The sequence below is a fragment of the Nematostella vectensis genome, chromosome 1 (assembly GCF_932526225.1).
Source record: "Nematostella vectensis chromosome 1, jaNemVect1.1, whole genome shotgun sequence".
In the NCBI taxonomy this organism is placed as follows: domain Eukaryota; kingdom Metazoa; phylum Cnidaria; class Anthozoa; order Actiniaria; family Edwardsiidae; genus Nematostella; species Nematostella vectensis.
Window position 1 is genome coordinate 6,490,352 of NC_064034.1, and position 26,610 is coordinate 6,516,961.

Genomic DNA, 26,610 nt, shown 5'->3' on the forward strand with positions numbered 1-26,610 from the left:
CGAGCAAGGTTTTACAATGCTTTTCGACTTTGACTCCCTTTCATACCCTAACAAGAACAAAAATTTTCAGGATTTTGGTCCTCGGTATCTCCTATATAGAGAGCTCTTCGGTCGCGTGTGAATCTACCGAAAACTCCATTTCGACTGCACGAGAGCTAGAGTCTAATCTCGTCCCTTCCTCCTCTAAGCGGCGATTAGGGCGCACATGTTTGCGTTACGCCATAGTACAAAGTGAAAGGATTCGCTTCTTCTATATCTCAATCATATGGTCTTGAGGCATTTAACCGGTGAACCCCGTGTGGATATAGAGCTATACTGGAAAAATGCGTTGGATTATGATTCTTTTTTATTTGTCATAAGGAACCAGAGGCGGCGGATTTAAGAGTTGGCCGAGCGACCTTAAAAATAACAAGTAATATGAGAAAATGCACGTAGGAACATTGAATCCGCCCCCTTTCTTGAAAACCTTGCTAGTATTTCTTTTCCAAATTCTTTGTCAATTGGGAATTTAACAAGAAAGGAAATGCCCCCCCCAACCCCAACCCCCCCCCCCCGCCCCTCCCGCCACACACACACTTTTCAAGTCAGGGGACAAGCTTGCCCCTTGCTGCCCCCTGTCCGCCGCCACTACTTTCACTATGCAATAAACCGCTGCATCATGCGGCGTGCTGATCAAATAGCACGGGAAAATCCCCGTTCGAGTCGAAGTCGCCCTGCAGTTTATTGACGATGAAGTTATAACTGAAGCAAACCGGCTATGCCATGCTGACGAGTCCTAATAAGGACGAAACAGCTGTCCATGGTTGCCGAACTGCACGGGTAATAGACTGTGCTAGCGTCCCGTCTTGGCCCGACCGGTGCAATGTGTGTATGCTAGTGTGCTGTTAAAGTCAACTTTCAGTCACTTCATAGGATTACAAGAAAACAAACAAAAAATACTTTAAAGATTTTCCAGATGCAGCAGCATCGTCGGTTCCTCGTATGTTGTTAAATAAGCTGTATCACAACTTGAAGAGTCAAAAAGAGCGCTACTGTTCCTACGAGAGGAGAGGCATCTGCTTTTGGGCGAGAGGTTGGCTGATCTGAAATAATAAAAAAAACATTACTGATTGGAAGAAGCTCACCGCTCGTTATTAAATGAACTATGCTTGTAGCCTGTACGGTAATTCGATTCCCTCCCTTCCTCTCCCCCAAAGAGCGGGGAGACTGTTAGAAAGTATTCTCACAGACTATATGTGACCAACGCTCACGGCGGGCTGCAAAGAACTAATCGAGTTTGTATGAGAGAAGCTGAGTTTCCCTAGCCTGCGTGCAACCGGAAATAGTTCCATTATTACCCGATAGCGTGACGGGAAAAAACCTGCCAGGAATTGTTATGAAATAGGGCATATAAAATAGTTCTTCGGAAAAAACGGTAATAATGGAACTATATTTCCCATAGCTCTATGAAATGGTGTTCAATTGTGTGACTGCGTGTAATATGCTTTTGCGAAGTTCTGTCAAAAACCTTTTTTCAAGGCTGAAAAAGCTTTGTATCTTCCCTACGCATCTATATAAAACCCTTTTTCAAATAAGGATGCACTTGGATATTCCTCGTGTCGTAACTCGTATTGCGTTATGGAAAATAAATATATTAATATAAACAAATCCTAGTTTTGAAAGATGTGCAAAAAGCAACAGCTTACCACTGCAATCTTTCCCGACCCAGTTACCGATACAAGTGCAGTTGAAATCGTTGGCAACCCTTGAACTGCACGTGGCGCGATTCTTGCAAGGGCTGCCTGTGATGCATGGATTTTTACCTACAAGAGAAAAACGAGTCTCAATAGATCTTCCCATCCCCCTAACCTCCTCAGGTCTTCTCCATCCTCCTCAGGCCTCCCCATCTCAATTAGGCCTTCCCATCTCACTCAGGTCTCCCCATCCTCCTCAGGCCTCCCCATCTCACTTAGGCCTCCCCATCTCACTTAGGCCTCCCCATCCTCCTCAGGCCTCCCCATCCTCATCAGGCCTCCCCATCTCACTCAGGCCTCCCCATCTCACTAAGGCCTCCCCATCTCACTCAGGCCTCCCCATCTCACTTAGACCTCCCCATCCTCCTCAGGCCTCCCCATCCTCCTCAGGCCTCCCCATCCTCATCAGGCCTCCCCATCTCACTCAGGCCTCCCCATCTCACTAAGGCCTCCCCATCTCACTTAGGCCTCCCAATCCTCCTCAGGCCTCCCCATCCTCATCAGGCCTCCCCATCTCACTCAGGCCTCCCCATCTCACTTAGGCCTCCCCATCATCCTCAGGCCTCCCCATCTCACTTTGGCCTCCCCATTCTCCTCAGGCCTCCCCCATTTTGTTACATTTCCCCAAATTCCTCAGGCCTCCCCGTTTCCCTCAGGCCTCCTTATCTTCTTGACTTCCGGAAGACCGGGCTCATCCATCTTTTAAATAAACCGCATCAGATCAATTATCACTTACTAGGGATAACATAAGTTGACCAAGGCTGCTTCGCGTTGGAAACGCAGTTCTCTGAGTCCGCAGCACAGTTCTCGACATGGAAGCTCATGTAATCATACTGCTTGAACTCAAACTCGTGGTAACCAATTCCACTTCTCTGACAACAACCGCCATCCAGGAAGCTACTCTCGTTACCATTATTCATCACACAGAATATGTAGGACTTATTGTCAGAGGTCAGTTGCGGACTAAGGTTATTAAAAGGGCTTGTCACGGAGGGGTTGGTTGAGGATGACTTCAGTTTCTTCAACTTTAGGTTTACGGTACAGTTTTGAGGAGGGCTACATGCCGACCACATAAACTTGACACAATCCAGGCCAATCATTTGCATGCGCTGGTTGCTGGGGATAGCTACATCAACTAAACAGAAACAAAAACAAAACACTTCACCAGTCATGTTTTTGTGAAGCAATTGTAGTAACCAAAAACAAGAATAGAGACAGAAAAACAGTCCGCTCGATTGAATCAAATCAAATAACTTTGGAAAATCTCCCCCATATATTCCTTTACAGAACAAATGTCAGTTGCCTTGGGCTGCCTGTTATCCGGCTCTCGTTCGAAGTGACCTTACAGACCCCCGGAATGGTCCATTCATTAAACAAATACTCAATACAAATCTACCATAAACCATAACACTTGTTATTCCAAGGTAACAAATTTTATCAGACATGAGTGTTGATGCTAAACTCTACTTGATGGAAGAGTTATCGGTCGAGAGTTATGAGAGTATAGATGCTTTGTTGTATTCGATCCTCTCATTTTACAAATATGAATGGAATCTTTTTGTCTTGGCTTTATGGAGACGTGAGTACCGCTTATGGCATTCACACGCAACTACTACATTTCATGGCAATGCCAAGAGAGAGATTTAGCTTTAATTTATTGGGTCAAAACTCACCGCTAGTAAAGTGAAAGAGAAACGGAATACTATCCTCAAAAACAACCTCAACAATCCATCAAAATATGTACGAGGTCATATGTCATACAAAATAATCGTGAAATTACAACCATGGCAGTGTGCCGAATATTTATACACGTTACCGTCAAAGGCATAATGATTGTATATATAAGCTTGCTTACCGCCATCAGCTTGGATGATGTAGTAAGCAGCCGTCACCGCGATCAAAACAGCTCCTAGACCCGTCATATTGCGTGCCTCGTGTGTGGGTAGACCACTTTATAGGTTTAGTTAATATTTAACCTGCTTCTTGGGTTTGTCACACGCGAGCTTTATTGTTGGCACAAAATACTGATTTTGCACGAAAAAAAGTGCTTCCCCGCCGTTTCCTCGTTACGAGTCGCGCGCGAAAAGGAGCGCAAAGGTGCTACGAAGACATTGCCTTGATTAGCAAACATGTGTTATTGTCAGACATTAGTACACGAGCCTAGGCCGCTAGGTGGTGTGTCTAAATTGGGCGGAATTGAGCATGGAGGTGGAGACGATGGAGGTCATATTCCTACAACCCTATATCAAGACACTCTGTTATACAAGATATCAAATTTTAAAATGTTCTTTGCGCATACGCAAAAAAAAATTGTAAGGAAAAAAATGGGTTCGTTATTATTCGTACGGTATAAAAGATTGGGAAATCATCTATAAAGTCGTCAAGCCTGTATGTGTTTATCATCCCGGAAGCTTAGAAATTCTAACAAATTTCAACACAGGGTGCCCAGTAGGTGCGTACACGGGTGTGCGCGCATACCCACCCGCTGACACAAAGGTACGTGGGCTCTGAGAGGTATTAGACAATTTTTAAAATGCAGAAGAATATGCCTTGAAAGGGCCTTGTGGGCCCCCTCTGTTAAAAATCCCGGCTACGCCGATGCAATGCGTGCACTTCCCCTCAGCCAATCCTTTATCCTTGATCCTTGGCACGCGCATGATACAACGGCTCACGATTCGTGCCTTCTCAGGTTATGCACCCCTTTTGTATGTGTTGAAAATGCAAAAAGAAAGCGACTGCAGCTCTCTAGACCCTCTTAACACTAGGGTGATGGCTGATGAGTGGCACGAGAAACTACGTTAGTCAGTACACCTCTGTTTTATCACTCAGGAGAAATGTAAAGGCATTAACGCTTGAAGAGGCGCACATTTTTGTTTTTACAAAACAGCTTTTAATCTTAGATCTTGATTTCATAAAACCAGTCTTTAAAAGTCAATACGAATGCATATTGTGTGAAAGCGTTTTTCTTGCCCCAGCTAGCCTGTGTGAGCCGGAAATTTCCGGCTGCACGCAGTGTAGTTAAATTCTCGTAGATTGTGCCGTCTGCATGTGGTTTAAGTTTGCTCTTGTTTGCTTGTGTTTGGTGCGATGTTATGAGACAGTTTTAGTTCGCGATGTTGTGAAACATATAGTTCTAGTTCGCGTGTTTTTGTGATTTGTGAGATGTTGTAAACATCCGGAAAAAATCAAGTAAACATTGCAAAGGTATCATTTCATTACACCACAACAGACCCGCCATCTTAGAACCAATAAAATAAATAAACTTGTAGGACTCTCCATATATCCCAAACTATAATATCTAAAAAAAGAGATTATGCGCACAGGAATTTCCCTGCTTTGTCCTATGATTGGATGACATTGTTCCAGATTGTTCAGATAACGTTTCTTTCCCCCACAAAAAAGAGAAATTTATCATTTCTTATAGATATATTATGCACATCAATCGCGTCTGCGGTTCCTTATTTTGTTGAATTATACTTTATTTGGCAAACTATAGACATAAACTGGGTATTGGACAAACAGACTTCACCTCTGCTTGGTGTAGAAGGCGTCTTTGTCAAATCATTCCCCTTGTTTCGTCTACTAAAGTTTTTTCTTTCCTCCCGGAGGGTATAAGGACACCCTGTTGACTGTCTAAACATTCTTGCCAAGGAAGTCGAAAGAAAAACAAATCATCAATAATTCGTGATGTTTTCTAAGGATACACTTCTATTAAGTATGAGCTTTTTTCTTTATTTTGTATGGTATAAACTGCCCCGTTTGAATGAGTCTTAAATATGTTTTGACAAAATACTGGTTAATAAATATTGTGCTCTAGAACTTTCTTATTTTATGCAAGTTTTCTTATCAGTAAAGATCGTGAACGCACTTAACAATTAAAGTGGCGTTTTCCTTTACTGCTTGGTGGAAACAGGTCTTTTTGCTTAGAATAAGCAAAACACTAGGGAAATGGCCATAAAGAAATAAAAAAATTCTGTCAAAATGACATTCACCCGTTTATACCCGCAAAACGAAGACTGCCGACTAGGGAATATTTGCTTAGCGGCGTCAAAGAGTTTATTAAATCTTGCATTATTTTGGGAAACTGATATTACATAAACCATGAGTTCAGAGGTGGCCCACTAGATTCTGCCCATCCTTATGATCAGTAACAAAGAGAAAGCGGCAGTTTGCAGTCCACTCCGACCAGCGTTTAACTGTAAATATGGCGATCGCCATAAGCCAGAAAAGCAATCGTTATACAACTACGATTCTTGCAGTTTTCGTCTCGTTCCTGGTCAAAGAAACGACTTCGATGAATACTTCCTCTCTTTCCCCATCCACTGACGCAGTACAAATTAGAGGCTGGTTAACTTCGATGTCGAGAGTCTCTGTGTCTTCGTTCGGAGAAGTTAAGGCTACCCCTATGGATACAGGCATTTTTATCTCTGTGAGCAGCAATTCTGTTAATGATGATGTCGCGAAATCTTCTATCAGTTTTTCTAGCCAGGCTCAGTTTTCTGCAAAAGTTACTCTGACCAACTCACATCTTCCTTCGGTGATAAAACCTACGGAAGCAACCACCTTGAAAAGCTACAAAACAAAAGTTCCAACATTGGTTTATTCAAGGGTTGAGAATACTTCAGTTGAGTCAAGCCCACTATCTACTGCGACACCACAATCAAGTGGCTATAAAAATGGCGTGACAAGTGAGCCATCACACCTGTGTGCTAAAGCTACTTCTGTCACGCAACCAATCGGAAGCGTGGGGATTGAGCCGAATCAAGTTACGAGGTCTAGCTCAACCAACAATGGTGTTATGTCTTCTGCAAGTGTTGGTGTTTATTCAAGTCGGGAAAAGACTGATGTCACGGCATATGTCACGACATATACTCCTGCCTTACATTCAAGCCTCTTGATGAAAGTCAACCCTTCTAGCGTTACTTCCGTAACGCAGTCAACTGAAGGCAACAATAAAAGTCACGCAACGAGCTCAAGCTTTTGGCCGTCAGTTGTATCGATGAGAAGAAGTTCTGAAGCTAATCCCGTCACAAAGTCGACGAGAATAGACCTAGTCAGTCACGTAACGGGACCAAGTTCTGTCGCATCAGGTTTAACGATGACGACAAAAGCGTTCAATTTTACTACCGTCACGAAGTCAACTAGAGTCAGTCACGCGAGTAGCACAAGTTTTGTGGGGACATCTTTAACGATGACGCAAAATTTTGAAGCTACTTCCGTCAAACAGTCAGCTCGAGCTGATCTAGGCAGCAACATAATGAGTTCAAGTACTATGGTAATGGCATCGAAAGAATCTGAAGCTACTTTCGTCACGCAGTCAGCTGTAGTTGACCTAGTCAGCAGTCACACAACAAGCTCAAGTACTGCGGCAATGGAGTCACCAACGTCGAAAGAATCTACAACGAGCTCAAGCTCTCTGGCTTTAGGGTTACCGACGACGACAAAAGCATCTGAATCTTTCACAGCCACGCTATCAAGGGAAGGCGATGAGATTTTTGCAAGAAAGACTGTACTTGTCACACTAGGCACATCGACGTTCGTGACAGATTCCAGAGAATCCTCCGTAGCGCAACCCGGTGAACATTCTGAAGCCAGTCACACAACAAGTTCAAGCACAATGACAACAGCACCAGGGACGTCACAAGGCAGCGTGACTGATGGTGATTCCTATAAAGTTAGTCACGCAATAACGATGGACGCCAAAATCTCAAGCACGACCATCAAAGCAGCTTATATCACATCTGCCACGTCAAGCGTCCAGGCCAGTCACGCAAAAAGCATCACGCAATCAATTATTTCAGTAGCAGCGTCAGCGGAATTACAAGGCTCTCCCGTTACTTCCGTCACGCATTCAGGTGATCTCAAGTATACAACAAGTCCTCCAAAGTCAAGCATCGTGACACCAGATTTATCAAACTCGCCATCTAAGGCTGTGATGTCCTCATCAAGAGAAAGCATTGCATATGTAACGCAATCCACTTTGAAGCAGAAAGCTGATGGCGTTACTTCCGTCCCGCAATCCACCAACATCACGCAAGTGATTGCCGTTCAACCGTCACGCACCGTGAGGTACAACACGAGTGTCGACCCGGAAGTGGTTAGGGCTTCAACCGGAGGGGGAGGGGCTGCTATAAAGGCTTCTATTCTTGTTGTTTTGATTTGTGTTATAGGTAGAGGCCTTTAGGTCCAGGTATATCTACAAGAACGACAAGAAAATGGCCTGTTCTGACTTCAAAAGTTACCAAAAAGACACTTGCTAGATCAGATGGTACCTTAGTACCCTGTAAAAGTCTTTTTGGGTAGGGCGGGGGAATTTGACACATGATGTAGTGACCTCTAGATGTTTTTTTTTCTACTTGGTATAAGGGGGGGGGGGGGGGGGGGGGAGTAGAGAGAAGTACGCGTAGACAGAGTTATAAAATATTGCGCGTTAGAACGATTGTAAGTAATTAAACCATTCCATCTTTTTGGAGGCCGGAGGGTGCATGCGGCCCACTGCGATTAGACGTGAGCGACGCCTTGCTACAAAAGGTAGGGAGGAACAGCATCCGGGACCTTGCTTGCGTAGCGCTATAAACGTTATAAAGGCAGAAGCGGAGTTTTAGTGCTAAGAATCCTTTAATGGACGATTATTGCCCATATGGTTTATATGAATTGGATTTTATACTAATAGAGCAACTAAACGTTAATGATAGTCTAAATAGGTTTAGATAGTTGATGCTGGAAACAATTATAAAATATATAAGTTGTATTAAATTGAAGAATTCTCATATGCGGTTTTTGCGAAATTTGTGTACAATTTTTCTAGACGTTAAACTTTTTCTTATCATTTTTTCATATTATTTGCCGAAATATAGCTTTTGTAACCTTTAATTAATTACCGCACTATTGTGTAAAAAAATGACCACTATCTGCCTTTTATTATTATTATTATTATTATTATTATTATTATTATTATTATTATTATTATTATTATTATTATTATTGTTATTACTATTACTATTACTATTACTATTACTATTATTATTACTATTATTATTACTATTACTATTACTATTACTATTACTATTACTATTACTATTACTATTACTATTACTATTACTATTACTATTACTATTACTATTACTATTACTATTACTATTACTATTACTATTACTATTACTATTACTATTACTATTACTATTACTATTACTACTACTATTGTTATTGTTATTGTTATTGTTATTGTTATTGTTATTGTTATTGTTATTGTTATTGTTATTGTTATTGTTATTGTTATTGTTATTGTTATTGTTATTGTTATTGTTATTGTTATTGTTATTGTTATTGTTATTGTTATTGTTATTGTTATTGTTATTGTTATTGTTATTGTTATTGTTATTGTTATTGTTATTGTTATTGTTATTGTTATTGTTATTGTTATTGTTATTGTTATTGTTATTGTTATTGTTATTGTTATTGTTATTGTTATTGTTATTGTTATTGTTATTGTTATTGTTATTGTTATTGTTATTGTTATTGTTATTGTTATTGTTATTGTTATTGTTATTGTTATTGTTATTGTTATTGTTATTGTTATTGTTATTGTTATTGTTATTGTTATTGTACCATGAATAGTGAACTGTGAACCTTCCAAAACAGCCAGCTCCTTACTGCAAATACCGATATACTTTGAAATTAGCCAAACTATGCTCTTGGTGGCGGCCTGCCACCAAATGACAGACCGGACAGTCCCATGATGCTTTGCCTGGGGATGCTGAGAATAGACGACATTGTTTGCCGGAGATCGTCTGCGGTAACTGAGCTAACCGACCTGACTTCTTCCTGGTTATTGTTCTGTAGCATGTGTAGGACTGTTTTAAGAGTATCGTTAATTTCTTCCAACCTGAGTGAAATGAGAAACAAGAGTTTTAGCAATCATTTTGGAGTGTAAAGGTTTTCCGCGGCCTTTTGCCTAGTTCCCTCGTGCCTTTGAGACAAAATCATCCATGGCACCTCTTGTGAAAGTTTGCGTTTTTTTACGATAGAGAAACCTCCCTGTTTACTGGCTTTTTATTATGGATTGTTGACAAGGTACGTACTCGTTTGAATGTTCGTCCATTTTGACCTTGATCTCCTCAAAGTCTTTCACAAACTCATCTCTAGTACCCAGGTCTTCCTCATCTTCCGCTCCACCAAAACCGAGTAGTGATTCAAATATCTTCAAAGATCAAAATCCATTAGAGGACAATCAGCAACATCAACTTTTAATCCTAACTGTATGTGATACTTTAGAGAGTTAATATTGGTTAATATTAAAGGAGAGAAAAAACACACCCGCAAAGGAAATGGTATGGGTAAAGGAAGTGAGGTCATGTAAACCTCTAAATACATCTTGCACAAATGTAAAATACCCAAGAAAAGTCAAACAGAATATGAGAACATATGCAACAACAAAGGCAACTTTTATACTTACACGAGAGAATAATGGCGGTGTTCCGTTCGGGTACTCCGTGTACTGCTTCATGTGGATGCGGCGGAGTAAGCGGTAAGGGAAGGCGCCCTCGATGTCCCGCAACATGTCAACCTATGGGGGGAAAACGAACGAGCGGTTTTGTCGACCTAGAAATGGCAGACGATAACGAACGTGCATGTCGGCCTAGAGATAGCAGACGGGCAAGCGGGCATGTCGACCTAGAGATAGCAGACGAACGAAGGGGCATGTCGACCTTGAGATGGCAGACGAACAAGCGGGCAAGTCGACCTAGAGAGGGAAGACGAACGAGCGGGCATATCGACCCAGAGATGGCAGACGTACGAACGGGTAAGTCGATGTAAATAGGGAAAATGAACGAACGGGCATGTCGACCTACAGAGGGAAGACGAACGAGCGGGAAAGTCGACCTAGAGATGGCGGCCGAACGTGCGGGCAAGTCAACCTAAAAAAGCAGACGAACGAGCGGGCATGTCGACCTAGAGAGAGAAGATGAACGAGCGGGCATGTCGACCTAGAGATAGCAGACGAACGAGCGGGTATGTCGACCTAGAGATAGCAGACGAACGAGCGGGCAAGTCGGCCTAGAGATAGCAGACGAACGAGCGGGCACGTCGACCTAGAGAGGGAAGATGAACGAGTGGGCAAGTCGTCCTACAGAAAGCCGACGAACTAGCGTGCATGTCTTCCTAGAGAGGGAAGATGAACTAGCGGGAATGCCAAACTAGCAGAACCGACAAACAGAGGCAAACGAGGCCCCTGACTTGGACATGCTCACGGAGCAACCACCACGAGTGGTTTGTGAGAAGCAATCTTTTGTATGTGAAAAGTAATCATTTTCTCGTTCAATAGAGAATATGGGACGTTATGAGATCACGTGACCTTTCTGGGTGGCAAATTCAAAACAAAATAATCACAAGAATGACTGTGGCCGTCAAACCAGAGAACGACGAAAAAAAATCTTAAAAAACCCTTTCTGAAAAAATTTGGCTTTTTGTTGCTGTTATTTTGCCGCTAAAAGCCTAAGCGCGCCACCCAAACAATCATATGGTTCTGTAAGCGCAAGTCGCCCCTATTGAAGTGAAATCGTCATAGATCTCGAAATCTCTCGTGGTGTACTAGCGTGAGAAAGAAAAGGGAATGTTATTGGTACCTGCATCACGTATCTATCGATCAAAGCGTTTTTCTCGATTTTGTCGATATCTCCAACAGCTAGACCAACCTGATGACAAGCAAACTCAATCGATTAGAATGTCCATAGATTTGCCTCAAGTCGCCCTCTTTGATTTCCTAATAGGAGCGCGCGATCTAATGGGTATTTTCCTAAAAAATCAGGCGTTCAGCAAAAGCTAATTTTTAAAAAGCTGACCAGCGGACTTCGAAAAAGTCTAGAAAGTGCAGTGAAATCCAAGATTCCTAGGAGAAGCGAAAAATATAAAAAAAGCGGTTCCTAGTGCACTCATGGCACTAAATGCACTAAGCGGTTCCTTGAGCACTAAAGCTTAGAGGGATGATTACCATTGGGCGCCAAAAGAGCATGTTGAGATATGTTTAAACACAATATTTACCAATCATTCATCTAGCCAGGATGGGCTCTGAGTAAATATCCTATTCAGGCACATTTTTTAGTCTGTTTGCAGAAGGTGTATTTGACTAATAAATTATGTGTTGCCTATTTGTGGATGATAGAATAGCAGAATGTGCCGCATTGTCGTATTGTTGCATACCAGCATATTCATCATGATGATCGGCATTGCTAGGCAAAACAGTATCATAAATATGTTAGCAAGCTCCTTGTAGTATTGCTTCCCGAATGGCAGGAAGTTGTCCGCGTAGTTGAGTTCTCCAAGCGTCATGATAAACATCGACATAAGCACCGTCGGCAAGGTCGTGAACATCGGTTCCTGAAAAAAAAAAAACCCGCTTGGTAGAAAATAACGCAAAGCCCGTTAACTTTCATCCTGTTATGCAGGACTGTAAGGGTACAAAGGGCATGCCACCCATAATAGTTTAAAATCATTATCAGGATTTCACCAGTAGGGCGTGGCTGTGCCCCCCTTCCCCACTATTCTAGTGATCATTTAGGGCCGCCCCCTCCTCCGATAAATAATGGCTGCTCCCTAAAATAATGAAGCTGTGTCGTGACATCATTACATCTGCTATCAAAACAAATTAAAATTAAATATACAGCCCTGATATACAGGGTAACATGTCTAATATTTTACCTGGTCAATAAGTAGAAAGAATGTGGTGCCAAATGCCATAGCGAAGAAGGCAAATAACACCAGGACCTACAGAAACATAAAGAAATGGTGGCGTTGGTTACAAAACCGAAATAAAAATTTCAACAAGTACAACAAGTGGGAGTTGTCATTATTAAATTTATTGTTATTGCATATCAAGAAAATTTAGCCAAAATATGTCGTTTTTCCCAGATGCGGTTACTTACATATAAGGAAACTAATATATTCCTTATTTGGAAAACCTGCATGATTCTTGTCATTTTTAATGCTGCCGTACCGCAGGTGCTTCGCAAACTTTATGAATTGTATTCAAAAAAGAAAAACAGTGACTGTGACCATCTTTAGTCAATTGAGAAAGCCTCTGAAAAGAAACTAAAATTGCTCGGTACCAGACCCTCGTGTTGTTGTTGTTGTTGTTGTTAATGTTATTGTTATCCGCAGTATCATTGTTATTTTCATCATTAGCATTATTAGCGACATCATTACTATCTACTATTTTAAACCTCTGGTCGGATCACACTTTGCCCTTATCATTGTTTTATATCCCAGTGATAAATTCTCTCGCGCGCTCATTGGTCAATACGGGTCACGTGCACATTTTCACAGGACAAATGATATCTGTCCTGTGAACATTTTTGTGCAGTCAAAACTCACTTTTCGTTTGCTCAAACAAGGATTTCAAAAAGAATATTTGATTTCTTTTATAGAATTATCATCAATACATATTTTTTTAGAATTCATCCTGAAACGCGAAAGAAGAAACAATGACAAAAAATTCACAACAGCACGCGCTCGTGGCGTCATTCCCGTGCACGTCAGCGCGCGCGCAGAAGACATTTAAAAATTAAAAAAACTTTTGCTTCAATTTCTAACCCAGCTCTCCGCAGAATTATAAGAAAACAGACTAGGTGTAAATCCATCAGTTCACTGTGATATCGGCGGATAATGTCCGCGGATGAGAAATGGTCTTCAAAATTTTACATCGAAGCTTCGCTTCTCGGCCAACTGTTTATTTTTCGTACCATTTCTCATCCTTAGACATTATCCGACGATATCCTAGCCGCCAGAAGGGGTTTAGTTACTAAATAATCGCAGTGCCTCAGTTTCCCTGGCTATTGAATCTGGGGAGGTAAGGTATTTCTACAAGGGTCGACATGACGGAAAAACCTGGAAAATGCGCAATTCGAGATAGAGAAAGAAGGCACAATTTCTTACAATGGCCATTGGTTCCTTGTATTCTGGACTGATTTTTAAAACACAAATAACGTTAGGCCGAAATTAACATACCCAGATTTTTGCTTTCTAGGATATTTTTCCCTTGATCATCCTTGCGCTATGTATGAGCTCAGGGACGAAAAGCTGAAATTTCAACGACACTTTACAAAAAGACACATCAATGAAAAAAAAGTCACATTTACTATTTTGTTTGCTATTACTCACTAAGTACTTAAAGAAATTTTCCGCCTTATTAGATCTGAAATGAGCTTATTTGAAGCGTTATGTCATGTTTTTCCGTCATGTCACCAGGGTCGCTTTAATGTTTGTGTGAATCCGTGACCCATGGCACCGTCTAGCGAATAAAAGCCTCACAAATACACATAAAAAGACGCCCCTGCTGCTATTCCTACAAAGATCTGTAGCAGCTTCGGCTGAAACTCTTATATTCTTGATAATCACCTTAAGTAGCGTGACGAACATGCGGTACAGCATGATGACGTATTTGCCGTAAAATGATAACCTGTAAATACACGGTCACGGTCAACTTACGTTGACCGGTACACGCCACGGGATGTGGGGTGGGGGGGGGGAGGGGGGGGGGGGAGATTTTTAAAGGAAGGTAGCGGACATGGTTAGTCCACAACTGGAATGCATGTGAAACCCGGTGTTATTATAGCCGCCATTTTGGATTTTGAGCAAAAATGAAAAACTAGACGTCGGTTTTTCGCTATAAAAACACCGGGCAAACGAGTGCATTGCAGAATACGTTTTGGTCGGCAGTGGCAACTCAGAGGCAGATGAATGGCGCTATTTGTATTCGCAATTGAAACATAATGAGGCACAGAAAAACGTGCGTCATGATTCGATTATTTATCGAAAGAGTATAGATTTTTAAAAAGAGGTGGGAAAGTAGGAATACAAATACGCCACGCCCATGCACGGGGCTGGACATACCCCACGAATACGCCACGCCCATGCACGGGGCTAGACCCACCCCACGAATACGCAACGCCCATGCACGGGGCTGGACATACCCCACGGATACGCCACGCCCATGCACGGGGCTGGACATACCCCACGAATACGCCACGCCCATGCACGGGGCTGGACATACCCCACGAATACGCCACGCCCATGCACGGGGCTAGACCCACCCCACGAATACGCAACGCCCATGCACGGAGCTGGACCCACCCCACGAATACGTCACGCCCATGCACGGGGCTGGACCCACCCCACGAATACGTCACGCCCATACACGGGTCAGTGACGTAAGAGTTTTACCTTCGCAGGTGCAAAATGAGAACAAGCCAACCAAAGAACATGGCTATCGCTGCCGCCTCCTTTTGCCGCCCCCACTTGCATTCGCAGGTCGGCACGATAGAGAAGATGGCAGCGCAGTATGCAGATAGATCCAGAATGTTCGACGGGGAGGAAACATAGCGCATGCCCTAAAGGAGGAAACCGCAGGTGAGTATCAACAAGCACATTCTCTGTGGGAAGATTGGGGACAAATATGGGTATTCTCAGGTAATGAGACGGTGACAAACTTGGGTATTCTCTGGTAATACGTGAGACGGTTAGCATAGCTGATTAGCTAAAAAAAGATGCATAGGGAAGCCCGCCTCCGAGTTTGCTAACATGGACTCGGGTGTCGGTATAGGAGGAGAAAAAAGAAATAAAATGACAATGATGATCATTACACGGTGATAATGATGATGAAAATCTCCGCTATGACGAAGATTGGAAAGGTAAATATATAGGCTAATTTCTAAAATTTCCTTTTTTATGAAAAGATACGTGTTTACTAATGGCTAATCAAACCTACCTGGATATAGAAAGCCAGCGCCTCTTTCAAGATATGAAGACAAGTAAATAAGATAAGCCAGTACTGCATATATTGCAATCTCTAGAAATGGAGGACAGAAATGTTACCAGCGTACAAGCAAACATGTAAACCGCATTATTTTTATTATTGTCATTATTATTTTCGCTTACCGGGAACCTTCTATGGCAGATCGCCTTATAATTCTAAGAGGAGAAACAAATCAATCAGCATCAAAATTCTCGCGTAAAAAAAAAATCCACAAAATATTTGAGAAACCTACTCATCTGGCCACAAAATAGAATGGTTTCTTAAGATACTGATAATTTCCTTCATACTCCATCGTCTCTTCATCGATCTGTTTTTACCTTGAGGTAAATGAGCCCTGTAGCTGTGTTATTCACGCGCTCGGGGCAGAAGATCGCGTCGCCCTCCTCGAGCTCAATGTGCAAAAACGTCAAAGGGATTAGAAAGGCCAGATACATCAGTAAGTTTAGGACAAACACCACCGAGCCATACATCCTCCTGGAAAAATTCCAATCCAATTGTCACTTAACACGCTACTGATCAGCTTATTTTATCTTCTAGATTCAAGTTATAGAAATCAACAGATCATCTTCCCAAAAAAATTTGAAGAAGAACCTAAAACAACAACAGACATAATTGATTTTATGTCTTGAACAATAGAGCCGTAGCAGGCCGCATATGATTTAGGGGTCACAATACAGAAACAAGGAAATATGGGGGGGGGAGGGGTGGCACAGCCAAGCGACCCAGGATGCCCAGGTAGACCTCGATATTTTACTCTACGTCACAGCGAGCTGTGCGTGGTGCAACCGACTAGTACAGGGCTAGGAACCTGGTTATTGCCTCCCCATTAATGCGCGGGTACCTTAGTTTCATTTGTGTTGTACAGGTCCGCTATACAGCGGTGTTGGGGCCTAAATCTCCAACATAGCCGTAGAGCTTTAGCTGCCATACAGTGATTCAGCGCACGTCTGCATGTATGGTCGATATTTTAGCGCTTCCAGATTGTATGGATACCAGGTTCAATCGAAGGCAAAGCAATATATATTTTTTCAGTTTTTTTCTCTTTTTTTTAATGAAGAAACTTTGTGCGCGCATAATTATATACAAAAGTTCATTCTAGTATTTCCTTACAAAATGTGGAGCACGACTTTAGTAGGTGACAAGGACGATTGGGGTGCGCTTACATGGCCCTTGCAGCATTGTAAAATCCGGTTTTTCGGTATGTTCTTGACTTGAGAACCTTGGCAGTTTTTCTATCGCGTTCAGAATTCAGGGTCTAAAGTATTTTGGCGAGCGAAAACTTTCTCTCCAGAATGCCCATCATGTTTTCATTCAGCTGCCTAACTAATTTCTGCTTGAATGAGACATTCACTCAAAATCAGATAAACGAACTCAGCTTTGTTCGATCTTTAAAATCAGATAACGAAATGTTTTTCGATTTTTTTAAAAAAAATATATGTTCCTACTAATGTCTTTCACTTTTTTCATGCTAAGAAAACTTTCAAAAATTCGCTCACCTTATGGAAGCATTTTATTTGGCTTACCTTCGACACATGACCCAGCCCTTTGAAGGTTATGGAAATAACGCAATTATCAATTGATGATCTCAATTACTCACCATTTCTTACTAAGCAAGACAAAACACAGAGGATGGGTTAAACATTTGTCCTGACGGTTATCCGCCATTGCCTGGAATAAAGCGAAATGTTATATGCTTTGATTTTTTTTTTTCAAATTGACCTGTTGTATTCGAATGAGGCGCATAATACCTGCGGTTGGGATGAGGTGTATGTTACCTACAGGGGTGGGATGAGGTGTATGTTACCTACAGGGGTAAGATGAGGTGTATGTTATCTACAGGTTTGGAATGAGGTGTATGTTACCTACAGGGAAGGGATGAGGTGTATGTTACCTACAGGGGTGGGATGAGGTGTATGTTACCTACAGGGGTGGGATGAGGTGTATGTTACCTACAGGGGTGGGATTAGGTGTATGTTACCTACAGGTGTGGAATGAGGTGTATGTTACCTACAGGGGTGGGATGAGGTGTATGTTACCTACAGGGGTAAGATGAGGTGTATGTTACCTACAGGGGTAAGATGAGGTGTATGTTATCTACAGGTGTGGAATGAGGTGTATGTTACCTACAGGGGAGGGATGAGGTGTATGTTACCTACAGGGGTGGGATAAGGTGTATGTTATCTACAGGGGTGGGATGAGGTGTATGTTACCTACAGGGGTGGGATGAGGTGTATTTACCTACAGGGGTGGGGTTAGGTGTTTGTTACCTACAGGAGTGGTGTGGTGCGTAAGTTACCTGTGTGTATGTGGGGCGGGGGGGGGGGGGGGGAGGATCGGAAGGGTTGTATTCAAATAAAGTGCATGTCACCTTAAGTACTTCAAGAGTTCCCTTGTTTTTCTTTGTAGGTTTGCTCAGGATCAGACTCAAGTCGTATTTAATCTAAAATGACACTTGAACTCAAGTTGCAAATAGATAGAACGATTTCAGCGTTTTAAGACGTTTGCATACCTTGTAATCACTGCTGTGCGAATCCCCTTCTGTCTGTATGCACTGGTTAAGAAAACGCTGAAAGGAGATCATGTGTCGTTTAGTAGCTCGATAGAGGTGAGAATGTCGCTCTTTTAACCTGGCCACTTATTCCACATACAATTAATTGTACTATAAAAAAAACTTGTAAATACGTTAGGGCTGACATCAAATTTTCCTTTTTGAAAAAATATTATATTCTAGCTAATGTTACTGTAAGGGTACTACAAAAAACATTGTGTGAATGATAATTATGTCGTTCATGTCGTTTTTGTCGTTCATGTATGACAGTCTTGATAAATGCCCGGAAAAAAAGGCTTTCTCAAAATAAGATAAACAACTAAAAAAGGTAAAACACTTTGACTAAACGGCTTGGGTCCTTGAGTATTGAGTTATACGTATTGAGCAATCTTCTACAACCACACCCGATGGAAACATCTTGATAACCCTTTTCTAATTCACAATGTATGAGAATATCGAAATAAAAGCCGTCATAGCAGGGCAGGGTTATTGGAAGGGGGCACCATTCTACCTCTTCAGGGACATCTAACTGTCCATCTATGTATCGATATGTTTGACTCACCTCCATCACATCCGGCATTTTCTCCACCAATCGGATAAGAGTTGCTGTAGTCCCTGCGTTACATGACGTCATCACTTCTCGCCACCTGAGCATATATAACGATATTGTGTTACTATGAATCGAAAACATAACCAAATAACGCAGACAGGCAGACCGGCTACGCTACCAGCCAACAGGTTGGCGTGGGTGTGTGAAACTCTGCAGCGCTTAAAATGCTTGCTGCATTCTAGCATATACTAGTTATTTCTGATTTTAAAAAGAACTAACCTACACTAACCTGCCCCTAGTAAACCCAAATGAGGGCTTGTTGCCATCGGTAAGAGACAAAAACACTGAGCCCGAGTTACTCGCCTACCTATCGTGTTCAATGATAGCAAGCACAACCGGCTTGATGTCCATTTCCAGGGAAGCATCCAAAATGTTCTGATTGGACGAATTCAAAAGCACTTCTTGTTCCGGAAGTGAGAGCAACACCGAAACGAGGCGTGCGTGACCGTGAATGGCGGCCAGGTGAAGAGCTGTGTTCTGCACAAAGAAACAAACGGGAAATGTGGAAAGAAAACTCAAAAAGCAGCAAAATTCGTGAAAGACTGGGCGGAAAAAGTGCGATTCCGAAAAACAAATATTTTCTGAGAGTTTTTATGGTACAAAATAAACTTTTCGGGAACAGATTGAGACAGGGGGCCGCGCTGTATTCTTACGTTTACCTTGTCTTCATCGACGTAATTCAAACAATAAATGTGTTTCTCAATTATTGCTTCAACGATCTTTTTGGAGCCCTTGATGGCTGCCTCATGAAGCGGAGTTCTGAAGTTTTGATCCCTACAACAACATGCGCAACAATATTCGGGTATTCATAGTTTAGTATGGGCTCATAAAGGTCATAATAGAGATCTTAACATATACTGCGACGCCCTGGGGGGGGGGGGGGGGGGGGGGGGAATCTCCAGAAAAGTAGACGGGGTGCTCGACCTATCTTTTAGGGTATAAAAATCTTACCAACTGCTATCTCTTAGGGTGTGTTTTAGGATTTTTCAGATTCTGCTATCTTTTAGGGGTTTTCACGCCCGGGGAGAAGGATTTTTCCGATTCTGCTATCTTTTAGGGGTTTTCATGCCCGGGGAGAAGGAGTTTTCCGATTCTGCTATCTTTTAGGGGTTTTCACGCCCGGGGAGGAGGATTTTTCCGATTCTGCTATCTTTTAGGGTGTCTCACGCTAAATGGTGGTCCAGTCGCTCGAAACGTATTTTACAATAAACCATAAGGTGATACTTCCTACTTTATTGTTGGTAACATAACAATACAGTATCCGTCAGCCAATGAAAACGAGCATTGTTTTTAATGCTATCTCTCAGGTTTAAAAATTCTTTCGACCACACTCTATGTGCTATCTATGTGCTATTGTTGTTGACCACGCCCTTAGTGTTATCCCTTAGGGTCAAAATTGATTTTGCTGTCGAGCACCCCCGTCTGTTTTTCTCGAAGTCCCCCCCCCCCCCCCCCCCCTGGGCTGCGACGACGGCTATGACTAGCCTCCTCCGTCTTTAAACGTTCGAAACCGAGACTGAATCTCTAAGACTCTCGCGGGTTTCCTGTGGTCGACAAATTCCTTTGTTAAGGGGGGAGGGGACGATGCCAAAAGCGTAAAAAAAGGGAAACCCGCTCGATGTATCAACACAGGAATCTCGAGCGCCTGTGTTTCTTTTCTGCCGCTATCCGGGGGGAGGCAGGCTATGGCAACGTCATCGAAAAAGATGTGTTTGCACTTGGTGTTCACTTCTAAACAAGTTGCAATTGAATGATTAAAACATTACTAGGGCAAAAAACATATGGAAATAAAGACATTACTCTATAGTAACAATGTAAAAGGAGTTTACACCGCAAACGTCACGTCACAGGGGAAGTTCCCTCAATTAAAAATGGAAGTTATTGGTGTTTTCACGTCGTGGTTTGATGGAAAACAGCTAAAAAACTCATTTCCAAGCGATTCTGTTGAACTCCAATCAAATTCTATTGTTTTCTGTCGTCGTCGTCGTCGCCGTCGTCGTCGTCTACGTTGCCGCCCTAGTTTCTTAAGGTCCCTAATAACAAATATGGACACTGAACATTCAAAGCTTCAAACCTACTAAGGCAGGGATGTATGTATTGGGCTAAAAACAGTAGATCGCTAATTGATTACCTGAGTATAGAGGCCCCGTGGCGTAACAGAATGGCTGCTGACCGATTTGCGCTGACAGCAGCCGCGTAGTGTAGTGGAGTGCGCCCGCGATTGTCCTGCAGGTTCACTATTTTCCCGCCTTGTTTATCGACAAGCGCGTGAATAATGTCATGCCAACTGTGTCTGAGAAACAACGATAACAACATCTTAAAACCGCATTAGGAAATTCCCCCCCCCCCTCCTGATTTTTATGTGATGCGGTGACCTGAAAAGCGGTTACAGGGATCGTAGCCCTGTAATAAAGCCTCACCGAGGCAAAAAAACTTTTAACGAGGCTTAACGTGTCTAACAATGACCAGTAACATTATAGTTTTATCAAGCGATGTAACTTGATTATTGTCGAGGGTGGAGAACATTAGATAAGCACACAATGGACAATAATCAGATAGCCTTATATAGCCAGCTCACACTGTTATGTGGTAATAAAGACGAATAAGAGGGAACACCTTACCGGGCTGCCACGTGGAGGGGCGTGGCCTGAGAATCGGACAGGACACTGCCTGCCATCTTGTTATGCTCCAGGAACAGTCGAATACTCTGGAAAACAAAGAGTGCTTCGGCTAACAAACAGCATTACGTAATGTATCTCTAGTTTATCTCATCTCCATTATTTTCTGGAGATTTCATAATGGATTTCTTATATGAGAAACAGTTAGATTTTATAACATAGTAACTAGTTTGTTGTTCGCTTGTAAATATCACTCCTCTCATCAGACTGATTCTTCCTTTAAAAATTTTACATAGCCTCTGACCTCGTAAGACATATCTATCATAAATAGAGCCTTTTTTGCCATTGGCTTCTTCGCTTCCAAGAGTAACAAGAAAATTTCGCAAGGCGAATATTGTAAACTCACTGTGATGTCTCCGCACTTAGCTGCGTAGTGAGGGGGGGCAAAGCCAAGCGCGTCTTTCTCCGTAAGAAGAGGGACCAAAGACTTGTCCTAAAAAATAAACTACAAACTTTAAGGGACATCAATCGAGCTGCTTTTTCGTCATATGAAGGTTTTTATTGGTCAAACTTTGATTTGGGCTCAACAAAATCATTACTTATTTATTTGGATGCCGTCAAATGATAATGATATTTAGCTTGTGAATTCACTGCATTTTCTCAGTACAACCATATTTTTTCCATTTGTGTTAATTTTAGGTCCGCTTTCAAGTCATATGGTAAATGAGACGCTTAGATTGAAAGGGCAAACAGTATAACATGCAACATTCATTCTTAAAAATTCCTACGTTTCCCATAAGGGTTCCCATGAAAGGGCGAACAGTATAACATGCAACATTCATTCTTAAAAATTCCTACGTTTCCCATAAGGGTTCCCATGCCTTTGACTCATATTGACCTTTGACGTTCAATTTGCGCTCTCGTAATTCAGCATTCCACTAACAAGGAGGGTGATAAGGTTCTCAAATTTATTGTGCTAGTTCTATGAGCGCCTCCCCCCCTTAGCGGCCAAAATGTGGGTCATTTCTTATTAAGAAATCTTCAAGTATTTCCCATTTAAAACCTACTATGACTGTGCGCAGCACCCTCCCCCCCCCCCCCCCCCTCCCCCTAAGCCAATTCTGGATACGGCGACTTACACGTCAGTGCTTCTACCTCGGTCAAAGTTTAATTTTACGGCAATACTCTGCGTTAGTTGACCTGCTTTGATGGGTCTACCTGGAGTAACACTTCCATAGTCGCCCCGTGCCCGACTGCGTTAAACACCGCTGTTCGGCCATCAATGTCTTTGACGGTGGTGTCTGCTCCCTTCTCCATCAACAAGTGAACCGAATCAGCTGAGCCCGTTGACGCAGCTAACATCAGCGGTGTTACATTCAAGCCGTTGCGAGCGTTCACATTCGCCCCCTTGTAAAGATACAGATTGTTGTCATCAAAAGCATGTTTGCCTTTTGGTTTGTCTGGCTTTTATTTTTTTTTCCGTTTTGGTTAAATACTTTCAAAGTTTAGGAAATTTATTGATATTAAGCGTTTTTGGATTTTTTTTAGCCAGAAACCATTCAAAATATAACCTGATAACATCGTTCTCTCTATTTATCCCGCTTTTATATATTGTATAGGCTTGAGTGTTTCCTTATAACAATAGATGCCCAACATTTTATTTTTGGTCATGTCTGGTTTGCGCATCCGGTTTATTGCGCACGAGGTCATAGTGGAATGCACCAGAAGGGCCATTTTTTATGTTTTCCTACAAGGCATATGACAAAAAAACATTCAAAAATTCGATGGATTCTTAAGTCTTACCTCTTTTGAAAAGGCCTTTTGTGTAACTAGCAGAGCTTTGGCGCTAGGGAGGCCTATTGTTTAACTAGCATAGCTTTAGCGCTTAGGAAGGCCTATTGTGTAACTAGCATAGCTTTAGCGCTTAGGAAGGCCTATTGTTTAACTAGCATAGCTTTAGCGCTTAGGAAGGCCTATTGTTTAACTAGCATAGCTTTAGCGCTTAGGAAGGCCTATTGTGTAACTAGCATAGCTTTAGCGCTAGGAAGGCCTATTGTGTAACTAGCATAGCTTTAGCGCTTAGGAAGGCCTATTGTTTAACTAGCATAGCTTTGGCGCTTAGGAAGGCCTATTGTTTAACTAGCATAGCTTTGGCGCTTAGGAAGGCCTATTGTGTAACTAGCATAGCTTTGGCGCTTAGGAAGGCCTATTGTGTAACTAGCATAGCTTTGGCGCTTAGGAAGGCCTATTGTGTAACTAGCATAGCTTTAGCGCTTAGGAAAGCCTATTGTGTAACTAGCATAGCTTTGGCGCTTAGGCAGGCCTATTGTGTAACTAGCATAGCTTTGGTGCTAGAAAGGCCTATTGTGTAACTAGCATAGCTTTGGCGCTTAGGAAGGCCTATTGTGTAACTAGCATAGCTTTGGTGCTAGGAAGGCCTATTGTGTAACTAGCATAGCTTTGGCGCTTAGGAAGGCCTATTGTGTAACTAGCATAGCTTTGGTGCTAGGAAGGCCTATTGTGTAACTAGCATAGCTTTGGTGCTAGGAAGGCCTATTGTGTAACTAGCATAGCTTTGGCGCTTAGGAAGGCCTATTGTGTAACTAGCATAGCTTTGGCGCTAGGAAGGCCTATTGTGTAACTAGCACAGCTTTAGCGCTTAGGAAGGCCTGTTGTGTAACTAGCATAGCTTTGGCGCTAGGAAGGCCTATTGTGTAACTAGCATAGCTTTGGCGCTAGGGAGGCCTATTGTGTAACTAGCATAGCTTTAGCGCTTAGGAAGGCCTATTGTGTAACTAGCATAGCTTTGGCGCTTAGGAAGGCCTATTGTGTAACTAGCATAGCTTTGGCGCTTAAGAAGGCCTATTGTGTAACTAGCATAGCTTTGGCGCTAGGGAGGCCTATTGTGTAACTAGCATAGCTTTAGCGCTTAGGAAGGCCTATTGTGTAATTAGCATAGCTTTGGTGCTAGGAAGGCCTATTGTGTAACTAGCATAGCTTTAGCGCTTAGGAAGGCCTATTGTGTAACTAGCATAGCTTTAGCGCTAGGAAGGCCTATTGTGTAACTAGCATAGCTTTGGCGCTTAGGAAGGCCTATTGTGTAACTAGCATAGCTTTGGCGCTTAGGAAGGCCTATTGTGTAACTAGCATAGCTTTAGCGCTTAGGAAGGCCTATTGTGTAACTAGCATAGCTTTGGCGCTTAGGAAGGCCTATTGTGTAACTAGCATAGCTTTGGCGCTAGGAAGGCCTATTGTGTAACTAGCATAGCTTTAGCGCTTAGGAAGGCCTATTGTGTAACTAGCATAGCTTTAGCGCTAGGAAGGCCTATTGTGTAACTAGCATAGCTTTGGCGCTTAGGAAGGCCTATTGTGTAACTAGCATAGCTTTGGCGCTAGGAAGGCCTATTGTGTAACTAGCATAGCTTTGGCGCTAGGAAGGCCTATTGTGTAACTAGCATAGCTTTGGCGCTTAGGAAGGCCTATTGTGTAACTAGCATAGCTTTGGCGCTTAGGAAGGCCTATTGTGTAACTAGCATAGCTTTGGCGCTTAGGAAGGCCTATTGTGTAACTAGCATAGCTTTAGCGCTTGAGAAGGCCTACTGTGTAATTAACATAGCTTTGGCGCTTGAGAAGGCCTATTGTGTAGCTAGAATATCCCCAACCAGACATGAAGAGCTGATACGACTTATTCACCTGTTCAATGAGTAGTTCCACTATTGCGCGATTGTTGCTTTTGGCCGCGTTATGTAGCGGTGTGGAGCCGTCTTTGTCTACCAACAGGATCTTTGCCACCCCCGGATCTTCCTTGAGAAGTAACTTGACGATGTTTGCGGCACCCTGTTCGCACGCTAAGTGAAACGCTGTCAACCGATCCACGCGCTGAAAAGCAAAACAAGAAAAAAAAAGGATACAAAAGATCATATTTCCGTTAACAGTTTTGCGTATTGTAATTTTGCAGATTGGAGTTGGCGTGTTACTCGGAATAACAATTAATCTACGCGTTTTTTTTACTACGATGCGTTAACAGCGAAAACAAATAAAAGAGTCTAAACAGAACAGTGGAAGAGTTTTAACAGCGCCACAGTATCCACTTGAGGAAAAGAAACTTTTCAAAAGATCTTAAGTCATTAAGTTTACGTTATCAGTTATTTTGTTTTATACGCTCTTTTTTTAAGAACCTTTTAAAAAGAACTTCCAGCCTGAGATTTCACCAAATTTTATGAACATGCTAAGAACATGCCGAGGCTCAGATAGCATTTTTTTCCTTTTTTAGTCCTGATGCGTTCTAAAATGCAGAATCAAATTGTGCTCATAGTAACAACTTTATTATTGCTATTGATCATTAGTGTAATTCTCTCCCTAATAATTCATTGGGTTTTATATTCTTATGTACACTAAATTTTTAGAACATCGTTAAGAACATATTCAGCCTTAAAATTTTCCAGAAATAAGAACGGCCCAGCCTCAACTAAAAATTAGAAGTTCTTATAAAAAAAGAGTGTATTGCTGGTTATGCTCTCGCAGAGATTATTATGTAACTAACGACTTTCCCGCCCTAATCGTTAAGTTCCCGGATAAATGCGCCCACGCTCTTGCGTTCAGCCGAGTTCCCGCTATGACGGCGTAAGTACTTCATGTGGCCATCAATATGGTCAGAGTTAGGGTTAGTGTCTAGATTACACTATACTGATGGCTACATGAAGTACCAGCATATGACGCAAGCATCAGAACGAGAAGCGCAACACAATCGAGAAAACAATCGAACGCTAACGCAAGAACGGAATAGTTTTATTGTCCAGTATACCAGGTTGCACTGCGGCATGTTTTTCTGGCTTTTTTCGGGCTTTTTCCCTATATTTCTTGGCACTGGTTGTTGATATTTTTTTTTTGGGGGGGGGGGGGGGATTGGGCGAAAACGTTGTGGCAGCCTTTGCGAATACCGCCCATTCAATAAGGCCGCTTGCCGCCACAGTCGAGTCAGCAGCTCAGTTTTATTCACAAACTAAGTGTCCATGAGAAATGAGAAAATCAAATAAATTGATTAATGCAATCATAAAAGTTATATACCTTCGGCTCTCTAATCCGTGATCCATACTCAAGGCACAAACTAACAACCTGCCATAAAACACACACAATAATATCATTTTATAAAAAAAAATGAACCAAGAGACAAATATTAGCCAAAGTGGAATTAGGAACTACATACATTTTTTTGCATACGTGTGTTTTGATTAGTTCGCTATTTGTCTGTGGAATAAATCCTTTTATTCCTCTAAATAGCGTTTCATGTA

The 26,610-nt window shown here is 42.2% G+C and overlaps 3 protein-coding genes across 5 annotated transcripts in view; 1 reads left to right on the forward strand and 2 right to left on the reverse strand.

Annotated features, from left to right (window-relative positions):
- Positions 1–328: 328 nt before the first annotated feature.
- Positions 329–3,716, reverse strand: LOC116602995 (delta-like protein 1). The gene is made up of 4 exons (XM_048730834.1): positions 3,589–3,716; positions 2,470–2,868; positions 1,686–1,802; positions 329–1,082 (listed from the first exon to the last, which is right to left on the reverse strand). The coding sequence occupies exons 1-4, from the start codon at positions 3,653–3,655 to the stop codon at positions 988–990; spliced, it is 678 nt and encodes a 225-aa protein (XP_048586791.1). The 5' UTR covers positions 3,656–3,716; the 3' UTR covers positions 329–987.
- A 2,221-nt stretch (positions 3,717–5,937) lies between these two features.
- On the forward strand, positions 5,938–7,993 carry LOC116602992 (uncharacterized protein DDB_G0271670). Its single transcript, XM_048730166.1, has 2 exons — positions 5,938–7,830; positions 7,904–7,993. The coding sequence occupies exons 1-2, from the start codon at positions 5,938–5,940 to the stop codon at positions 7,991–7,993; spliced, it is 1,983 nt and encodes a 660-aa protein (XP_048586123.1).
- LOC116602991 (transient receptor potential cation channel subfamily A member 1) overlaps positions 7,817–26,610 on the reverse strand; it is a 35,888-nt gene continuing 17,094 nt past the window's right edge. For 2 of the 3 annotated variants that reach the window (XM_032363870.2, XM_032363871.2), the window contains exons 8-30: positions 26,387–26,434; positions 25,013–25,198; positions 22,538–22,726; positions 21,726–21,812; positions 21,323–21,408; positions 20,833–20,994; positions 19,361–19,475; positions 19,009–19,178; positions 18,654–18,738; positions 18,053–18,109; positions 17,912–17,983; positions 17,141–17,211; positions 15,861–16,017; positions 15,666–15,698; positions 15,496–15,576; positions 14,952–15,118; positions 14,127–14,187; positions 12,432–12,497; positions 11,934–12,110; positions 11,360–11,428; positions 10,189–10,299; positions 9,815–9,933; positions 9,276–9,618 (exon numbers count right to left, since the gene is read on the reverse strand). In XM_032363870.2, the coding sequence (XP_032219761.2) occupies positions 9,420–9,618; positions 9,815–9,933; positions 10,189–10,299; positions 11,360–11,428; positions 11,934–12,110; positions 12,432–12,497; positions 14,127–14,187; positions 14,952–15,118; positions 15,496–15,576; positions 15,666–15,698; positions 15,861–16,017; positions 17,141–17,211; positions 17,912–17,983; positions 18,053–18,109; positions 18,654–18,738; positions 19,009–19,178; positions 19,361–19,475; positions 20,833–20,994; positions 21,323–21,408; positions 21,726–21,812; positions 22,538–22,726; positions 25,013–25,198; positions 26,387–26,434 (2,568 nt within the window). In that variant the 3' untranslated portion in view covers positions 9,276–9,419. Of the gene's footprint in view, positions 7,930–9,275; positions 9,619–9,814; positions 9,934–10,188; positions 10,300–11,359; positions 11,429–11,933; positions 12,111–12,431; positions 12,498–14,126; positions 14,188–14,951; positions 15,119–15,495; positions 15,577–15,665; positions 15,699–15,860; positions 16,018–17,140; positions 17,212–17,911; positions 17,984–18,052; positions 18,110–18,653; positions 18,739–19,008; positions 19,179–19,360; positions 19,476–20,832; positions 20,995–21,322; positions 21,409–21,725; positions 21,813–22,537; positions 22,727–25,012; positions 25,199–26,386; positions 26,435–26,610 lie in introns of those variants that run through there. The other variant, XM_048730419.1, reaches the window with a different exon arrangement.

Coding starts and splice junctions, on each gene's coding strand:
- LOC116602995 (XM_048730834.1), bottom strand. CDS start 3,655: ATGACGGGTCTAGGAGCTGTTTTGATCGCGGTGACGGCTGCTTACTAC. Junction 2,869..3,588: donor CATCATCCAAGCTGATGGCG/GTAAGCAAGCTT, acceptor GTTTCTGTTTAG/TTGATGTAGCTATCCCCAGC. Junction 1,803..2,469: donor GTCAACTTATGTTATCCCTA/GTAAGTGATAAT, acceptor TTTCTCTTGTAG/GTAAAAATCCATGCATCACA.
- LOC116602992 (XM_048730166.1), top strand. CDS start 5,938: ATGGCGATCGCCATAAGCCAGAAAAGCAATCGTTATACAACTACGATT. Junction 7,831..7,903: donor CGAGTGTCGACCCGGAAGTG/GTTAGGGCTTCA, acceptor TTTGTGTTATAG/GTAGAGGCCTTTAGGTCCAG.